The sequence below is a fragment of the Malania oleifera genome, chromosome 2 (assembly GCF_029873635.1).
Source record: "Malania oleifera isolate guangnan ecotype guangnan chromosome 2, ASM2987363v1, whole genome shotgun sequence".
Classification (NCBI taxonomy): Eukaryota; Viridiplantae; Streptophyta; class Magnoliopsida; order Santalales; family Ximeniaceae; genus Malania; species Malania oleifera.
In genome coordinates, this window is record NC_080418.1 from 76,888,766 (window position 1) to 76,909,035 (window position 20,270).

General features: G+C 38.6%; 1 protein-coding gene across 1 annotated transcript; it reads right to left on the minus strand.

Moving 5' to 3' along the window:
• Positions 1 to 5,899: 5,899 nt before the first annotated feature.
• Positions 5,900 to 9,679, minus strand: LOC131149265 (pentatricopeptide repeat-containing protein At1g73710). The gene is made up of 2 exons (XM_058099568.1): positions 9,408 to 9,679; positions 5,900 to 9,289 (listed from the first exon to the last, which is right to left on the minus strand). Exon 2 carries the CDS (start codon positions 9,194 to 9,196, stop codon positions 6,137 to 6,139), a length of 3,060 nt encoding a protein of 1,019 aa, XP_057955551.1. The 5' UTR covers positions 9,197 to 9,289; positions 9,408 to 9,679; the 3' UTR covers positions 5,900 to 6,136.
• Between the last annotated feature and the right edge of the window lie 10,591 nt (positions 9,680 to 20,270).

The following is a 20,270-nucleotide window of genomic DNA, read 5'->3' on the forward strand; positions in this document are numbered from 1 at the left end:
AATATGCATCTTACCCTTTCCAGAATAGTCCTACTCATCCTTTCAGCTAGTCCATTTTGTTGTGGAATATCCCTAACAATCTATGTTTAGCAATGCCCTCAACTTTACAAAATTCAGAAAATTCATTTGACGAGTATTCTAATCCATTGTGTGTTCTCAGTGTTTTAACTTTTCTGCCAACTTGAGTTTCAACTAAGGTTTCCCATTCTTTAAACTTTTCAAAAGTATCACTTTTATGTTTTAGAATATAAACCCATACTTTCCTAAAAAAGTCATCTATAATTGACAAAAAATACCTAGAACCACCATGAGAACTAACCGTAGCAGGCCCCCACAAGTCTGAATGTATGAAATCAAGAGTCTATTTTGCGGTGTGAGTGGACTTCTTAAAACTAACCCTAGTAGACTTACCCAAGACACACTCCTCATAGAATGACAATTCCTCAAGTTTCCTATCCCCAAGTAGCCCCTGTTTCTCTAGCTCCTTTAGGCCCTGTTAGCTAGCATGTCCTAGCCTCTTATGCCAAAAGGAAACCTGATTTTCTACCCTATGATTGATAGGTGAAGCCTCACCAATCACTGTCTTTCCTACCAAGGTGTACAACCCATTCTTTAGCACCCCTTTCATCACTACCAGTGAACCTCTACACACTCTTAGGCTATCTCCTTCAGACTTAAACGTGTACCCTGTCTTATCTAAGCTACCAAGAGAAATCAAGTTTCTCTTCAGCTCAGGTATGTACCTCACATCTCTTAGCACTCTTTCAATCCCATCATGCATTAGAAGTCTCACAGTCCCAATACCCTGTATTTTACATGACTTATTGTTTCCTAAGATAACATGACCTCCTTCTAAGCATGTAAAGGACTCAAACCAGTTTTTCAATGGACACATGTGGAAGTAACATCCTAAATCTAATATCCATTCTTTTCCCGAATCTTTCTCAGAGACGTTCAACACTTCTGCACTATCATACCCATCTAAAACTATAGCTGCCTTACCCTTTGATTTAGAGGTGGTGGCATTGGCAACCTTTTTCCTTTCAGGGTAGTCCCTCTTAAGATGCCCTTCCTTGTGACATGCAAAACACTTTAGTGCTTTGCTCTTAGACTTTGATCTAGACCTCTTGCCTTTTCATTTCTTGTCCCTTTTTTTAGACCTACCTCTCACATTTAACCCTTCCCCTGACCCTGATTTAGACTCAAACTTAGTATGCAATTCCTTAGAGTGCAAAATGGCTTGCACATCTTCTAAAGTCAGCCTCTCTCTCCCATACATCATAGTTTCTTTAAGATTTTCATATATGGAATCAATAGAACTCAATAAAAGAATTGCCCGATCTTCTTCATCTATACTAATATCAATATTAGCAAGATCTAAAAGAATTTTATTAAATTCATCTAAATGTTCATCAATAGATGTTCCAAGGGTCATTCTTAAGGTGTAGTGTCTAGTCTTCTAATGGAGTCTGTTTGCTAGAGATTTTGTCATGTACAAACTTTCTAGTTTTGACCAAACTCCAGCTACCGTCTCCTCATTGGCAACTTCCCTAAACACTTTGTCTCCTAAGGACAAGATAATGGCACTATGTGCCTTTTGGAGGATTTCGGGCTTCACTTTATCAGCGGAGGGTAAACTTGGTTTTCCCTCATGTGAAGTGGAAGCCCCTTTCTTTTCTTCAAGAAGAGCCTCCTCAAGCCCCTGTGTACCAAGATGGCACGCATCTTAATCCTCCATAAACCAAAGTTATTTTTTCCAATGAATTTTTTTATTTCAAACTTAGCGGTCCCCATCACATAGTCAGGCTCTGATACTACTTGTTGTGTGTAATTAAGCTGATTGCTAATTCTAATTTTAAGATTGTAATTAATTATAAACAAACCACAATCTAATTTTACCTAAGCATCAACCACAATCACACCTAAACGAAAACCTGTTTATTTCAATGTGTGCATGTGTGCCAAGCTTGATCAAGAAAAATATATGTTCACCAATCCAATATTCAGCAAAGCCACAACAAATTCAGTAAAATATAAACATGTCAATCACACAATCACAAGAAAACATTTACGTGGTTCGGCCCAAAAATTGACCTACATCCACGGCAGGAACTCACCTTTGGAGACACTGTATTAAATCAGTGGAAATAAATACAAGTACACACAGATTTACCCTTTCTTGTCTTACCAATATCCTTTGGAAATCAGCTCAAGAATGACCCAAGAAAGCCCCTTTTAGCACATGCAAAGAACCCTAGGCTTCTTCCTATCTTTCTCCCTAATTTCCCTAAAAGAAACCCTCCCAAGAAACATATCTGTGCATTACCTTCCCTTACCTTTAGGTGAACCTCCGCTGGAGGCTGGAGATCCCCAATGCCACACCCATCTCTCGCCGTCTCCCTCTCTCGTGCGCTGCTGCTGAAAGGTTCTCTCAGCAGTGGAAGGCTTGCGATTCTGCAAGTGTCTCTCGCGGCTGTGTAGAAGAAGGCTTCTCCTCTGCGCTGCCCTTTTCTTTTTCTGAAGCTGAAAAACCGAAGTGTAAAACAAAATCCCCCGCCCCCCTGTTGTTTTTTTCATTTACAATTCATTACATGTGAAATTACATCCATGCCCCCAGCTAACAATGAGTGAAACAGCGGCCGTTAGATTTCCATAAAGAATGGACGGCCCATATTCTTTTTAAGCTTGACACTCCAACACTTGGCAACCTACTAGACCAAAATAAGTTGATGATATTGAACTGGTAGACACGACAAACAAGCCATTGAGGAATGATGATTTTGAATACCTAGTGAACCTTCACTCTTGCTTCTTGACTTTGCAAAGGAGCAACTAGTATTTAGTATAACCATACAATCCTTATAGATTTTCTAGGAAATTTGGGTACAAACAAGACATACCTGGGGTGTTACTTCAAGATATACAAACCACCACTCTCAGTAAACTTGTGCACCTTTGGCGATATAGTGTATCCATGCTACATTTTTGTAAAGTATTAATGCCATGGTGGAATTTGAAGGAAAGAGATATTGAACTTTATACTTCAAAGGGGTTTGATACTTGGTGGCGTAGTATCACAACTCATTACTTTTGTGATATCCTCAATATTCTTGAGAAAAGCATACATGCAGATTTTTTGTTTGTTGATCCTAACCATGCAAGAAGTAAAAGGATGATCCCCTCTCTCCTTTTGGAGAATTCTAGAAGCAAAGGGGTTGGTATTGATGATGACATTGTGGAAATGACTGGAGATAGCCATCCTACATCAAATGCCAATTTTCCCTCCTAGCGTCACCAATAGGAGGGAAAAAGGGTGGTTTGAAATACAGAGCATTGATAAGGAATCCAAGGATAGCATATCTTCTAGTGCTAAACGCAATGACCATGATAGCAACTATTGCAATCCACAACGACAAAGAGAAGATAATTTATACTCTCCAAAAAATTTGAATCTTGTTTCTTGGCTCCCAAAATCTAATTTTGACTTATGATAAGATAAAATGGAAGATTTTACTATATAGTGTTTTCTTCCTCTTATCTGGAGGTATGACAGGGATTTTTTAACTTTTAAAAATAGTATGATTCAAGAAGGATTATGATCTCGATCAACAGAATTAGATTGAATTTATGTTTGTTTGTCTTACTAATAGTCTTTGCTAAAAAAAAAAAATGTTTCCAAAAACCATAAAAAAAAAAAAAATGCTTGTTTTCTAGTAATTTTCTCGATTTTAATAGGCCAATGATAAAGTCTTAACTTTTTTAAAACTCATGCATTTCATCAAACCATGCTTTAAGTTATAAACCTTTTTTAGAACCCAATGCTTCCACTCCCCTTCTTCAAAGTCATGTAATAAAAACTCGATCCCCTTTTTCTTGAAATTTAATTTATTCAGGTTGGTAATACAAACTCAATGTTTTCAAACCAACTTATTTTCACCATCATTGTGAATTTTTTAAATTGAGATTGTTAGATCAACCCGTTTTAAAACAATACTCTAGGCTTCTCAAGGCTATGTTGAAGTACTCTTTGATAGTGACGCCAACACTGGAGGATCAAAAGGGGTCTTTACTATTTTATTTTTTTGTTTCTTTTCTTTTGAAGACATACATTATTGCAGTAACCATTTTATGAAAAGATGTCAATAGGGGTGCTAGTTAGCTAACAATTATTGAGATGGTTAGTTAATCACCTTTCTTATTCACAAATGCACTCCTAAACTCAATCTATGATATTTATAGACTTTTTTCAAAAATTTTATTAGTTTTCCCTCCGTCTTCTAAAAATTAAGGCAATGAATTCGTGACATATGCATTTTTATCTATTTTACCCCCTTTTCTTCAATCTCTTCTCATTTGGCGATCACCATTCCCTTCATTGGCTCTTCAAATGGAATTGGACGTCGACATCCAACAATGGTTGTTTTGACTATTAACCTCACTAAAATCTAGGTTATCCTCAATGACAATAGTTACACGATCATGACCTTTATGTACATACTTATATAGATAATCATCATAGTTTGCACACATCTTTCAACATTAATAGATGCATCACACGTACTAAAGATCAAGGTTGTAAGAAATAACTCGCCGATCATGCTCTCTTCGATGCTTGTATAAGACGAATCCATTCTCATGTGTTGTCATTTGCGAACAAAGAGGTTTTGGAAAATGCTTTAAACACTTTTCATTGATTATAAAAGAAGAATTTGGGTTGTCATTTTTGTAAGGCCCCCATATGTCACAAACTTTTTTAACTATTTCGTGAGCTAAAAGGTTGCTGATGGCCCGAAGGGAACCTAATCGGGGGGGGGGGTCAATTGGGTTATTTAAAAATTGATTTTAATATTCACAAGATTAATACACACGCGCAATCAATGCAAATATACAAAAATAAAGAGATAGGGAGAAGAAATTACAAACTCTTTCATAGTGGTTCGACTTCCTCAAAACTACATCCACTCTCTCAAGGTCTGACCCGTCTTCAGGTTCCACTAAGAACACAATCCTTACAACCCCTTACTTTCACCAGAGGTAAGGACTCTAATACAATGCCATTAAGTGAGTAAAAGAGGATCCTTAAGAGGCAAGATTTACAAATGTAGGATCGCAATAAGAAATATTTTCAAGAAGATGAAAAACTTATGACTAGGTGAATTTTCAAGCACAAGAGAGATTTGTGAGAACAAAGCACATTTGCTTTTCAAAATATGAGAGAGATATTTCTTGTCACTGTCCATGTTGCTCTAAGGGCCATATACATACTAATAAACAAAAAACAATGTTTTATGGCTGTCATGCACTTTTTTTAGACTGATGGACCACTTTCTAGCCATTAGAGGGGAAATGAACTGTTGTGGCATACTGGTCAACTGCTTTTAGGGATCGGTCAAACTCCTTAGACTTCTGCTTGAACCGCCCCACATGGACCGACGTATCGCCCCAGGTTCTACAGCCAGATTTGGTCCTTTTGTTTACAAATTTCTTTTGAGATTCCTTGATATCAGATTATGGTGGTCTCTGCAAATAAGGTAGTTTCAAGAATTTCACCTACTTGATTTGACGCACTTCTGCAAAAGACATGGCCCTGCATTCCTTTATTATCATGTTTCCAGCAGAAACCCTGCCCCGTAGTTTCTTTGGACTTCACTGAAAACTGTTTAAAAATTTTATTGCCAGGGAAAAAGCCTTATCATATTACAAGGAAGAAAAAGACTTATCTTAAGCTTTTTCGAACAGCTCATAAAGAAGGTAAGCCAAAACAAGGTAAGCCAAAGAGCAGCTCACAAGCAAAAACTAGTACTTTTATATTACCCATTTAGCAAACAAGAATGTAAACCAATGAGAAGCTCACAAGCAAAAACTAGTACTTTTATATTACCCATTTAGCAAACAAGAATTTTAAGAAATAAATAACTTAATAAATAAACAAATCTTGCAAATAGCCCCCGAGGAGACAAAGCTGCGCCCACATTTTACATAAATTCAGTCAAAACTCAAAATATATCAATCATACATCTTCCAATGGTTGATTGTTGAGATTGATGATACAATACATATGATAATACAAACACAGCTTCTGTACAAAATGCAGTTTAGGGAACTTGTTACCACATAATATTTTAAAAAATTGAATCTAAGTGTTTAGAAAAATTTCGTCAGGCTCCTCTTCAAATTCAGAGTCAGGAAATTCTTCTGCATCAAAAGCAAATCGCATCTCATGGTTAACTAGTTCAGCAAGCTCATGCCTGTTGGCATTTCTGTAGGCATCCATAACAGCTTTGAACAAAGATTCATTGGGCTCAATATCTCCATATTTTAGTTGGCTATGAACTCGCTTCACACCTTCAATCATACCAGCTTTTCCATAACAATGTACCAGATTAATTAGAGTAACAAGATCAGGTTCTAGCCCCTTATCTTGCATTCTCATGAAAATGTTCAATGATTTGTCAATCTTCCCAGAAGCCCCAAAAGCATAAATTGCCACATTGTATGCATAAGAATCAAGATCAGTCTCAGCTTTTATTAAAGCTTCACAATATTCAAGTGCATAGTGATGCAAACCCACTGCAGAGAAAACACAGGTGATTACGGCTTGCCCTGCATAAGGCTTCCCTTCTTGGTAAGATGACTCGAGTTGTGATACTGCTTCAATTGGAATGCCACCCTTCTTCAATGCAGTAAATAATACTTTAAAGGTCCCACTGTCAGGAAAAATCTTCTGAATTACCATCTCATGCAACAAGTCACCACACTTGCCTAGTTGTCCTTTCGCAACATAACATGCCATCACTTGGTTAAATGACATGCAGTCTCTCAGTAAACCCAACTGTTTCATCTCCTCAGCAACTTCAATGGCATCTCCAAGCATGCCCATGCTCTTGTAAAGATGCATCATTGTCGCAAACGAACACCCATCTGCCCAACCATTTTCCTTCAAATTATCAAAAATCAATTTGGCCTCATATACCATCCCAAGATCCGCATAAAAATTGATCATGCTATTTGATGCAACAATATCCGGACCACCCTCCAACCTTTTCATCTTCTCATACAGTTGTTTTGCTCCTTCCAAGCACCCCATTTTACTATAAGCTTTAATCAAGGAAGTCAAGACTATCTGATTTTCTGAAATTCCAAGTTCTTCCATCATGCTTAAATATTGGAGAGCTTCTTCAACTCTGCCAGCTTCGACAAATCCATTAATTAAAGTCCCAAACACAACTTCATTTGGTTTTATCCCTGCTCTAGCCATTTCTTGGTAAACATCAACTGCATCAGAAAGCCGACCCAAACGAGCATAGCTTGCAATAACAGCTGAGAAAGTTAGACATTGTGGGGTAAGTCCTGCTCCTCGCATTTCAGCTAAGAGGTTCATTGCTTGATCCACTAAATCACCCCCAGAAAACATCTGGATGAGGGAATTATAAGTGCACTCATCCGGCCAAGTCCCCTGATTTTTCATGCCCCTGAAGAGAGAGAAAGCCTTATCATACAGCTTTGCCCTACCATAAGCTTTGATCATGACATTATATTCCAAAACATCCTTATTCTGTCCAACTAAATCCCTCTTCGTGACAAACACAGCCTCAGCCTCAGTCCAAAGTCCTTTCTCAGCATATGCATCCATAATTGTTGCATACGTCCTTGACCGCAACCCACCTATCAAGTGACGCTTTTCAAAAAGGATTTTTGCATTGTCAAGCAATCCTTCATTGACATACATCTTAATAACAGCAGGTAAAGAATGCTCATCAATATGCAAATCAGCTTTCTCCATTTCTTCCATCACAGCCCCCACCTCTAGAACCATATTCCTCTGACACAATACATGGAGAACAGCTCTATGTGTCACAATATCCGGAAACAGATTCACCTCCCTAATCTTCCTATAAAACTTCAAAGCTGCATCAATGTTCCCAGCATCCGCATACAGGGATAAAAAGATGTTGTAAGTCTTAGTATCGGGAGGAATTCCCCTTTCTTCCATCTTGCTAAGCAAGGATTCTGCCTCTGACAAGTGACCGTGACTCCCACAGGTAAAGATCAAAGTATTGAAAGTAATAACATCCATAGCCACCCCCAATTTTAACATTTCTCCAAACACATCAGCTGCATCCTTCAAGCGACCTGCTTTTCCATACAAATCAATCAGAGTATTATATGTTGCTGTAAGTCTAGGTTTTCGAACCAAGCTGTCAATATCCAATGAATCCACAATTTTTGAAGGAGGAACTCTCCTACCTGTCTTGAAAAGCTCAGTTGACAAAAAGTGTTTAAAGCTAATGGGGTCTGAGCTAGAATCACAATCAGAATTTGCAATAGAGTCCAAATCAAGACTGTCCAGTTCAATTCGTCCAATGCACCAATCCTTATAAAACTTATCTGCCTGATCAAATTCCCCCACATCCTTGAGAACCCGCACAACTGTATTCATTGTAACTTCGTCAGGGAAAATTCCTCTACTCTTCATGTGCTTAATCCACAAAAGCGCTTCCTTTACAAGACCTGCTTTTCCATACACATCAACAAGCATTCCATATGTATTATTTGTTGGTAATACACGATTTCTAGCCATTTCAATCCAACAAAGCCGCAGCTCATCCCACTTTTGAGCCCTACCCAATGCTCGAAGCACAATGTTGTAGTGAATTACATTGGGTAAGTACTCTTTCTGCGATTTCATCCACTCAAAAATTCGAACCACCCTCTCCCAACTGCCCTGCTCTTTTAGAATAACAGTCTGTTCTTTAGGATTGAGGTTTCCGCAATACAAATTTAGAGTCCCCTCAAGATCGACTTCAGACTCCAAAGACCGCAAAATTGAAGGTAAAAACACACCCCCGTACCTCTTTTTCCTACCGCCAGATGAAAATTTTGGGGACGAAACCAGTGTTCTTGCGCCGCACTGAAGCTTAAACCCTAGAAAACCCCTACAATTTTGTTGTCTGGCTAGTGGATTTGCAGTGTTTCCATGCCTTTGACCCGCTGCCATAGATTGCAAGGTGAAGGAAAAATAGCAGTCTTGTCTCCTCAGTAAGCCCTGGGGAAGGAGACTAGACCCTAAAGAAACCCTAGGTTGGAAATAAGATGGACACGTTTGAAGCTCACATGTAGGAAAGACGTGGGTTTGAACTGCATTTTGGAGAAGTTCGTGCCCCAACTCTCTGGAACTGTAACTTTGGGCAATCATTGCTTCAAAACAGACCAGTGTAATTGCAAATGCTTCGAAAGATTTCTTTAGACAGCTCCAACGAAATCTTATCTTCACTTGGGGATTACCATCCTGCACACATTTTACTTATTAAAACAAAAACAAAAAAACAAAACACCATGAAAGGGCATAAGAAATTGACGAACGTCAAGACTCAAGACCGAAGCTGCGTAACGGGAAAGTTGCTTACATGCCCGCCATCTCTAGCGTAGGTGAGATTCGCCGAACACCATCACCAACGTCTTCAACTGTCAAGGTACCAAATCCTACCAAAGGTTCCCAGCTTGCTTCACTTCGGCTCTGGCGTCATAGAACCCCGCATGCTTGAGAATTATAAGCTCGATAGACAATCTATACCAGTCTCAGACATTTTTCTCCTAGTCAAGCACACAATTCTTTTGGATTGGTCTTACTTTTTCCCGGGATGAAATTACATACGCAGTTATAGTAGTATGCGTTTGTGCCTACTCCATGTGCTGCAAGTCTATTTGTTTGCAGGTACCACGAGCTAAACTTATTCAGGGCATTATGCTTGTCTGTGACCATTTATCCTGTATGCTTAGGATGGGTTTTCATCATGTAAATACTAATATAGGATTATTTTCTGTTAGCAATGTTTTTGTATGCCAAATAAGACAATATGACTCCTCGATCACTTTAATGTTTTCTAGTATTAGAGTGGAATGACCTAAAAAGCTCTTTATAGGAGGGTGAGTGTTCATCAGTCATTGTAAAACTCACTATCTATTGTCAACGTGTTTAACCTACTTGCCTCCCTCGCTAAACATATGATGTCAATGAAGGTGTTGTTAATGAATTTCGTAGATTCAATGTTTACTGCTTGCTTGCCACTACTTTCATGAATGCAAACTATTTTCACTGCCATGTGATTGAATGCTAATGAAAATGTTTCATGATTGAATGTTGGTAAACGATTGACTGGCTAGTTAAACAAGAGTACTTTAACTAGCGCCGCACAACCCTTCACAAGGGTGTGAAAATAGTTGGACCGTGACACTTGGTATCAGAGCCCAAGGTTGAGTTGCTACGTGAATTCGATTGCCTTCGTTATGGGATTTGGAAAGCTTTGGTAAGTGACCATGGCACCAAACAATGCTGAGAGGATGAGCGTGCTAGAAGTACAGGTTGAGGCAACAACTAATATTGTGGCCGCGGAGGTGGCCTAGAAGAGAGAACTTGTTGATGAAGTGGTGGGATCACAAAAACGTCAAGCAGGTTTGATAGGCGACATGTCAGAAGATTTTCGCCACACAGTTGAAACTTTGCAGTCGTGGATGGCTGATTTGGATGCAAAGGTGAATCTGATGGTTCTTGCTATAGAGAACTCCAACACTCCGGGAGTTAGCAAGACCAAGGTGCCATAACCCAGGACGTATGGGGGTGCTCGGGATACCAAGGAGTTAGAGAACTTCTTGTTTGATGTGGAGCAATACTTTTGCATTGTGAGGATGGCCTCAAAACAGGCAAAGGTGAATACTGCGACTATGTACTTGGTTGGTGATGCCAAACTATGGTGGCGTATCAAGTACAGAGAAATTGAAAATGGAAGCTGTGTAATCGATAGTTGGGCAGACTTGAAAAGAGAGCTCAAGGCCCAATTCTTTCCTAAGAATATTGAGTATAATGCAAGGAGAAAACTGAGAGATCTTAAGCATACGAGGTCGATCAGGGAATATGTGAAACAATTTTCTGCTTTAATATTGGATATTCGGGATTTGTCAAAAAAGGACAAGTTGTTCTATTTTCTTGAGGGGATAAAATCGTGGGCAAGAACTGAACTTCATAGGCAAAGGGTTCAATACTTGTCAACTACACAAGCTACTATAGAACGCTTGACTGACTACGCTGGTGATGATACCGCTTCGTCCAAACAGTTTGGTAGAGAGGGAAACAGTGGAAAGTCTTTCAAGAAAGGCAAACCCAAGAGTGGGGAGCCGACTCTAAATCATCAACCTTAAAGGACGCTCTGTCGTCTCAAGGGTTCAACACACCCAATGGATATGAAAAGAGTAAAATTTCGTGCTACTTGTGTGGTGCACCTCATAGAGTGAGTAAGTGTCAACACAAGGAATTACTCAATGCCTTACAAGCTTCCACTTTGGGAAAGGAGTTGGAAAGCAAGAAGGAAAAGGATAATGCCCCGAGGATGGGTTCAGTGCGGCTGATGAGCGCATTGGAAAAGCAAGCAAAAATACCAAAAGTTACACGAGCAAAAGGATTAATGTTTGTGGACTTGAGGATAAATGGGAAGAGTACCCACACTATGGTGGATACGGGGGCTACTCATAATTTTGTTTTGCAGTTGGAAGCATGGAGACTCAACTTATCCTTAGAGAAGGATACAAGATGCATGAAAGCAACTAACTCTGTAGCCCAACCTTCTATGGGAGTAGCCAAGCAAGTAATTGTGAAGTATGGATAGTGAGACGGTCACGCGAATTTCACAGCGGTGCCATTGGATGACTTTCCAGTCATTTTAGGAATAGAGTTCCTAAGGGGGACAAGGGCAGTGCTAATGCCTTCTACTGGTTCCTTGTGTTTGATGGGAAATCACTCATTCATGGTGTAAGTCGTTGTGATTAAAGAAGACGACAGGAAGTCCCTTTTAGTCATACAACTCAATAAGGGATTGGGTCAAGGTGAGTAGACACGTCTAGCCATGGTGGTGGTAGACAAAGAAGTAGGCCAATAGCTGGAGCCTACGACCATCCAAGCGGTGTTGGATAAGGATAAGGAGGTGTTGCCAGATAAGCTGCCTCACAATTTGCCTTTACGACGGACTGTGGAGCATAAGATTGAGTTGTTATTAGGAGTGAAACCACCTGCTAAAGGGCCATGACGGATGGCGCCTCGAGAGATAATAGAGTTGGGGAAACAGCTTGATGAATTCGAAGTGGGATGTGTTCGCCTTTCCAAAGCACTATTGGGAGCATCGGTGTTGTTTCAGAGGAAACATGAAGAGCATCTATGGAAGGTGTTCGACAGACTGAGGGGAAACAATATGTATGTGAAGAAAGGGAAGTTCTCTTTTGCTCAGTGGAGCAACAAATTCCTTGGTCATATGGTTGAACAGGATCGTATCCGCAGGGGTACGGAGAAGGTAAGGATGATTCAAGAACGGAAGATCCCCACGATAGTGAAGGAGTTGTGTTCCTTTCTTGGCCTTACTAGATATTGCAGGAAGTTCGTTGAGGGGTATTCGCGGAGAATGACTCCAATGACAGGACTACTGGGGAGGTATTATTGGCTGCACACACAAGATGGTGTGGTTGATTATACCAAAACTTGTCTCACTTGCCAACAAGACAAGGGGGAATGGAAGAAGTATGGTACTTTCATGACCGCACCAAAGTATTGTTCAGTAGAGGAGACAGCACAATTGTTCCTTGTAACTGTTGTGAAACATTTGGGTGTTCCCCAAGTTATTATTTGTGACCAAGACTCAATGTTCACTAACAACTTCTTGACATAATTTTTTAGGATATTGAGGTCACATCTTGACATCTCTTCGAGTTATCACCGACAGACAGACGAACAAATGAAGAGATTCAGAGAGTTACTAAAAAAGTACTTGTGCCATTTGGTCAACGACAACCAGAAGAATGGCATGCAACTACTTGATGTGGCTCCGTTCTATGGGAATGCCCAAAGGAGCCCAACAACCCACAATAGCACTTTTGAGCTTGTTACAGGCTAGTTGCCGCTGTTACCTCACACAGTGGGTGAGTCGTACAGACGAAAGAGTCCTAGGGAATACACTTCACCAGGGAATGGAGACAGAATGCAGAGTTTGCCTTGGCCAATTTGGAGAAAGCTTCTAAGCATATGAAGAAGTGGGCAAATCAAGGGAGAAGACCGTGGTGTCATGTCAACAACCTCAAGTCGTTCAACACCAACACCAATGACCTAAGCAGAAGTTAGTCAAACAGAGCAGAGTTGAAGATAGTGCAACCTGACAGACATGAAGTTGAGGAGATCCTTGCAGATAGAAAGTTCATATCCTCAAGGAAGAAGTGGCCAAAGTTCCTAGTGAAGTGGAAATGCCTTGATGACAAAGAAATCAGCTGGATTTCTACGGAAGATATTCAACCGTTCATGGACACACTTGAAGTGTACCTACCGCCAAAGTCTACGAGGACGTCGACCACATAAGTGGGAGAGAATGTCACGAGCTAAGCTTGTTCAGGGCATTATGCTTGCCTGTGATCGCTTATCTCATGTGCTTGGGATGGGTTTCTATCATGTAAATACTGGTGTAGGGTTATTTTCTGCTAACAATGTTTTTGTATGCCATAAGGCAGCATGACTCCTCGGTCACTTTTATGTTTCCTAGTGCTGGAGTGGGAATGACCTAGAAAGCTCTTTAGGGGAGGGTGAGTGTTCATCAATCGTTGTAAAACTCACTAACTATTGTCAACATGTTTAGCCTACTTACCTCCCTCGCTAAACATACGATGTCAACGGAGGTGTTGTTAATGAATTTCGTAGATTCAATGTTTACTGCTTACTTGTCACTGCTTTCATGAATGCTTACTGTTTCTACTACCATTTGATTGAATGCTAATGAAAGTGTTTCGTGGATGAATGTTGGTAAACAATTGGTTGGCTAGTTAAACAAGAGTGCTTTAGCTAGTGCCGCACGACCCTTCACAAGGGTGTGAAAATAGTCGGACCGTGACACAGGGGCATGTCTTAGCCCGTATTCACTTGATAATCTTTGCCAATGATTTGCCATTTACTTTCTTTGTGTGTTTTGATGGAAGAATGTGCCTTCTATCAATGGCTTAGTTATCTTTTGTATTGGCTATTATTCTTGTTATCACTACTATGCAATGAATTAGTTATTTGTTTATTGAATAAGCATATATTTTTACTAAAGCCATCAATTTTTCTAATAAAATTGTTTTGTTTTATATAAGGGACTTTTCAAGAAACATAAATTGGATATCAAAAGTTAATGAGATTTGGACATAAATTTTAAGTACACACTTAATGAGATATTTTTATTTTATTTTTGATATTTTTCATGTGAGGTGCTATAATTGTGAATTTCTTACAAATTTTTTTTATTACATAGGAACTCCAGCCACCAACGAGCCCTTTGGACCCCCTGGTGTGGCACCAAACCTACGGATTAGCATCCTCCGCCCCCAGGTCTCGCTCATCAGGGTAAAGTCCGAAACGCAGACACGGCTTCTGTGCATTAGTTGGACGTTCGGCCAACTCGATCCTTGAGACACATCTTTATTACCATCCACGGTCCCTGCTGGCTCACACAGAACTCTCACCATATACGGTCCCCGCTGGCTCACAGAGTGAACTCTCACCATTCATGGTCCCCGCTGGCTCATAGAACGAACTCTCATTCTACTTCATAGTGTTGCCTCCTCCTCACACTTTTTTTGGGTGGGTGGAGCATGGGAAAGGTGGAGTTGTGGTGAGTGTATAATTTTTTATTCATCCTATTTAAGTAAGTAATTTTCCTTTAAAATGTGCAATATCAATGTGTTTGTGTGTCTTTTGCCTATATTTTTCGCACTATCATTGTCATGTCACGGACTCTCTATTTGTACATTATGCATGACATTCAACTTCTTCATTGTTTTATGTTATCCTATACTTTTGATGCTGATATTAAAAAACATCACTAATTTATGAATTAGCAAACTGACTCAATTTTCAAAACTATATTGCCTTCTATTTGAATTCATGTCATATTTTTGTATTTTTTTTTCTTTCTCCCACCTTCTTTAATGTTGTGAACATTTGTTTCCCTGATTATAATCTTATATTTTTACACAGTTTTCTTCATATTCCAATATGAAAACATTCATGATCCAATGTAGAGAGAGAGAGAGAGATTGCAAAGAGAGAGTTGTCGCACAAGAGGCAAGTCAAATTACATTATTGAATACAATTGGAACTAAATAATAAACCTAGCCCTAATAACGTTACAAAGACTAAAATGCCCCTTAACTAAAATATTACAATAAATAGGATATTATCTAACATCCCCCCTCAAACTCACGATGGCGTACCGAGAAGCATCGAGAGTTTGCCAAGAAGAAACTGGAAACAACAAATAGTGTGTGACTTTGTAAAGAAGTCATCCAACTGCATGGTTGAGGAAATGAATGGGAGAGAGATGGTACCAAGGCGATGATGATGACATGTGAGATGACAATCAATTTCAATATGCTTAGTGCGTTCATAAAAGACAGAATTATGAGCAATCTGAATAGCACTGGTGTTGTCACAGTAAGACACTCATGTCAGCAAGTAACCAATGCAACCGAACTATTTCAACAGTAGTTGAAGTCATGGCATGATACTCAGCCTTAATAGAAGAACGAAAAACTATAGATTGTTTCTTACCTTTCTAGGAAATGAGAGAGTCAGCAAGAAAAATGCAAAAACTAGTTGTGGACTTGTGGTCTGTAGGATCTCCAGCCTAATCAACATTAGAATAAGCATGAAATTATAAAGTAGATGTAGAAAAGAGTAATATACTTTGATACAATGTCCCTCCAATATAACGTAAGATACAGAGAACAGCAGCCCAATGGATCATAGTAGGAGAGGAGATAAATTGACTGACAATATGAACTGCATATTTAATATCAGGTCAAGTGATGGAGAGATAAACCAAACTGCCAAAAATAGTATGGTATAGAGTTGGATCCACTAATGGAACCCCATTAGAAAAGTTATAATGAACATTATGTTCAAAAGGAGTTTCTACAGTTCGAGTATCAGTAAAACGAGCTTTTTAAATGACATATGCTGCATATTTAGACTAAGAGAGGAGATAACCTTTTGGAGAATAGGGTACCTTAATAACAAGAAATTATCTCAAGGGTCCCAAATTTTTCATTTCAAAGTGGTGGTGCAACTTTCGATTTCAACTTTGCAATCTCATCTGTATCATCTCCAATTAAAACAATATCATCTACATGAAAAAGAAGAATAAGAACAAAAATAATAATATGCCCAGTAGATATAGAAAGAGTAAACAAGGCAGAATCATGATCACTTGAGTGGAAGCCAAAAGAACAAAATAGTTCAAAAATCTTCTCAAACCAAGCCATATAGGAGCTTGTTTAAGACCATACAAAGCTTTTCTTAGTCTACAAACCTCCCCTAGATGATGAGGAACACTAGGGGGTGGAGACATATAAACTTCCTCTTTGAAATTCCCATTGAGGAAGGCATTCTTTACATCTAACTGTGAGAGTTTCCACTGGTTAATAGAAGCTAATGCAATAAAAGTACATACAGATGTCATCTTAGCAACTGGTGCAAATGTCTCCTCATAATCAAAACTAACTTTTTAAGTGAACCCTTTTTGTAACCAAACAAGCCTTATATCTTTCAAAAGAACCATCAGACTTAGTTTTGATTTGTAGACCCAGTGAAACCCCACTACCTTTTTACCAGGAGGAAGAGGTACCAACTCCCACATGCTGGTCTTATATAAAGCAGCAAGTTCTTTATTCATAACCTGTTGCCAAAAAGGGTCAAGAGCTGCCTCCTTATAGGAAGCAGGCTCACAATGGGAATGAAGAGAAACTAAAAAAGTAGCAAAACTAAAAGAATAACAAGAATGAGGCATAAAAACATATGAATCAATATGAGAAGGAGGCTTATGAAGTCGCATTGGATAATGAGAAGTTGCAGGGTCCACATGATCGGAAGATGAAAAGCAATTTGCCAAGGAGGATAGGGGATTTGTACCTGTAGAAGAAAATAAAGGACATGTAGAAGAAATGGGAACAATAAAGGAAGACTCTGAATCAATATCACAATTAAATGGATCAATATTTACAAGGTCAAACTCATTTAAGATGCTAGAACTTGTTGGAATAGAGAATAAAGGATCGTGTTCAACAAATATGACGTAATGAGAAACATAAAATTTTTGTGTTTTGGGATCATAACAATGATATCCTTTTTGTCCATCACCATAGCCAAGAAACACACACAGAGAGGATCGTGCAGACAACTTAGAATGCTCAGTATGAGGACAAAAGACAAAGCATGTGCAACCAAATACTCTCAAATGAAAATACTCTAGAGCCTTGCCGTATAATTTCTCGTAAGGAGAGACTCTCAAATTAAGAGCAGTAGGAATTCTATTAATCAAATATGTGGCAGCAATAACTGCATCTCCCTATAAAACTTTAGGAACATTAGAAGAATGGAAAAGGGATCAAGTTGTCTCAATGATGTGCCTATATTTTCTTTTAGCCACGCCATTTTTATCAGGAGTGTCTGTGCATGATGATTGATGTATGGTGCCATCAGAGGTGAGTAAAGTGGAAAACTCAGTAGAATTATAAACCCCCCCCCCCCAAATCGCACCTGAAATACTTAATGACATGTTGTATTTGAACCAAAGCACAAAACATTTTATAGATGCTAATGAAATCAGAACGTTTCTTCATAAGATATATCCAAGAAAAATGAGTATAATCATCAATGAAAGAAACATAATATTGATACCCTCACTTTGAGGTAGTAGGAGCTAGTGCCCAAACATCATAATGAATTAGATCAAAGGGTGTAAGAGACACTTTTGTACCTTTATTAAAGGGCAAAACACAGAATTTTGCAAGCTTACAATGGTTCGCTACAAATCTTGCACCCTTTGGATTTTATAGGGAGACGAAAAATGCAAGAGAAAATAAAATAAAAATACAAATTACAAAATTATACAGTAGAATGTATATTCAAATTCTCTAGGTACGACCTTTAGTTTATCCTCTGATTAATCCTCCTTTGGAGTTCTGTCAAGGGCTACAGTAGCTTGATCTCTAGCAGAATATTTGGTTTGGGATTAAAGTAAAAAAAAAAAATAGCTAAATTTTTCTGAAAGGGCTAATGTGTAGAGTTTGGAAATACAACGAGAGTATTTTTTTTTTTTTTTTTACTTTTCTTTGTCTTCTTTTTTTTTTAGCAAAGTTGGGGTGTTTGTCGAGGAAGTGGGTGGGGTGTGAGAGACAGGTGATAGGGAGAGAGAGGAAAAAGAGAGATGATGATGAGAGAAATGAAAACTAGAGAGATGATGGAGAGAGAGAGGAAAAAGAGAAAGAGAGAAAGAGGAGCCCTTCTTCTTGCTTGTTTTGTCTTAGGCAATCCGAAGCAGCAACCCTTCTTCTGGACAAGATTTTTTTCTTCTTCTTCTTGCCTTTTGCTTCTTCTTTCCTCTTTTTTTTTTTTTTTTCTTATTTTTTTGGCTCAATGCTTGATCTTTTTTTTTTTTGGTCCTCTGGCTTGGCAAGAGGCTTTGGAAATATAGGCGAGATTCGATCTCGACATCTTCATTTGGTGATGTGGAAGCGCAACGAATTTTGGCACCAGTAACACAATTTTTCTTCCCTGATAGTGAGGTTCTTGACCAGATACTTCAAATATGACATTGCCGATGAACTTCTTCTGCTTGGATGGCGACATTTTTTGACAAAAGTCTCATATCCAGTGCCAAATGTGATTTTTCTTCAAACCGCCGTGCTTAGATCTAGTGTCGACCGTGATTTTTTTTTTCCTTTGAAATCTGTCTACAAGAATTTGTAATTTAGTATTTTTGTATGCTTATGGAGCATATTTTTATACATATGTATTTTTCCACTTGTACTCTTACAAAGTGTATACATATGTATTTGACATCTTTACTTTCATTTTTATTATATTTTTTTTCTTAAAATTTAACTATTTACAAATGCCCCCACTTCAAGTCTCGGTGTGGCGCGTACCTTGTGATGCGACTTGAACCGATTCTTGAAGTTCTGCAGATTTGTTGGAGAATCTTGACTGGCTGAGTAGGTTCCATTCTTCTACACTCGTACAGTGAAATGAGTTGAGTGACCAAACTTGTGCTAGGTATGACGAGATCATGCACTATTAAGAAGAACTCAAGACCTTTGTCTCTCCATCAATTATTCTTTAAATGTGATCAATCCCCATCTTTGGTGATGCAGGATGGGATGGTAACACCCCCAAGATGATGTATGATGGGGGATGGGTGACCTAGTCCTACCAATTTCAACCCTCACAAGCAAGCATACACACTCAAGACACTTCAAAGTAAGAATCCAGTTAATCAATATAAACACAATAAAGCATGCCATATCTCACATGTTTTGGGATTTTAAAAAGGTGTATGATGTAGTTAAGAAATAAGTTCCAAATGATTCTTTCATAAAGATATCAAGTTAAAATGCGGAAAGATGTTATTTCAATATTTCAAGAATAAAATTCCAAACTTAGCAAACAATGTTCCCAATGATTTACAAGCTAGCAAGTATTGATATTGAAATCTAGATAGCTCAAATATGCTTTCTAAATCATGGAAGTTCAAGTTTCAAGCATGGGCTTACAAAAGGTTAAGCAAGGACTCAAACAATAAGAAATAATATTGAAATTTGAGAATCTGGGTAACTACAGTCGACTGTGGATCAAGGGTTAGTCACCTAAAGAATTTAAAAACATATTTCTGGAGTGGTAGTGTTGGGTCAGTCAACTGACAGAAGGACCTCAATTGGCTGACTGAGATTTCAGACAAAATACCGAGAGCCAATACAAGGTCAGTTGACTAACCATTAGCTACGAGATTGAATGAAAATGCGAGGATTCAAGGTTGTTTCTCAACGAATGCTTATGGAACTTTAAACAAAGGTTCTCAAGCAACTTTAGGTTGGTTTAAGAAGAATCTTACTGAGGTAAATCATTGAATGGCTTGGTTTGATTCACAATAATTCAGATTATACCTTTGAAATTCCTTGATCAAGCTTTGAAGTTGTAATGAAGCTGTTGTATACTTGGGATGGTCCAAGTAAATACGGAAATCACTACAAACTTTGAAGAATGCCTTGATGATTTTCTCCACTAGCTAGAACTCTTCTGGAGTCCTTTGTGCATACTTTGATATATTGATACATACATATATATATATATATATATATATATATATATATATATATATATGTAGTAATTGAAATGGATATTGTTGGTCGTGGGGAGTCACCTAGTGGTG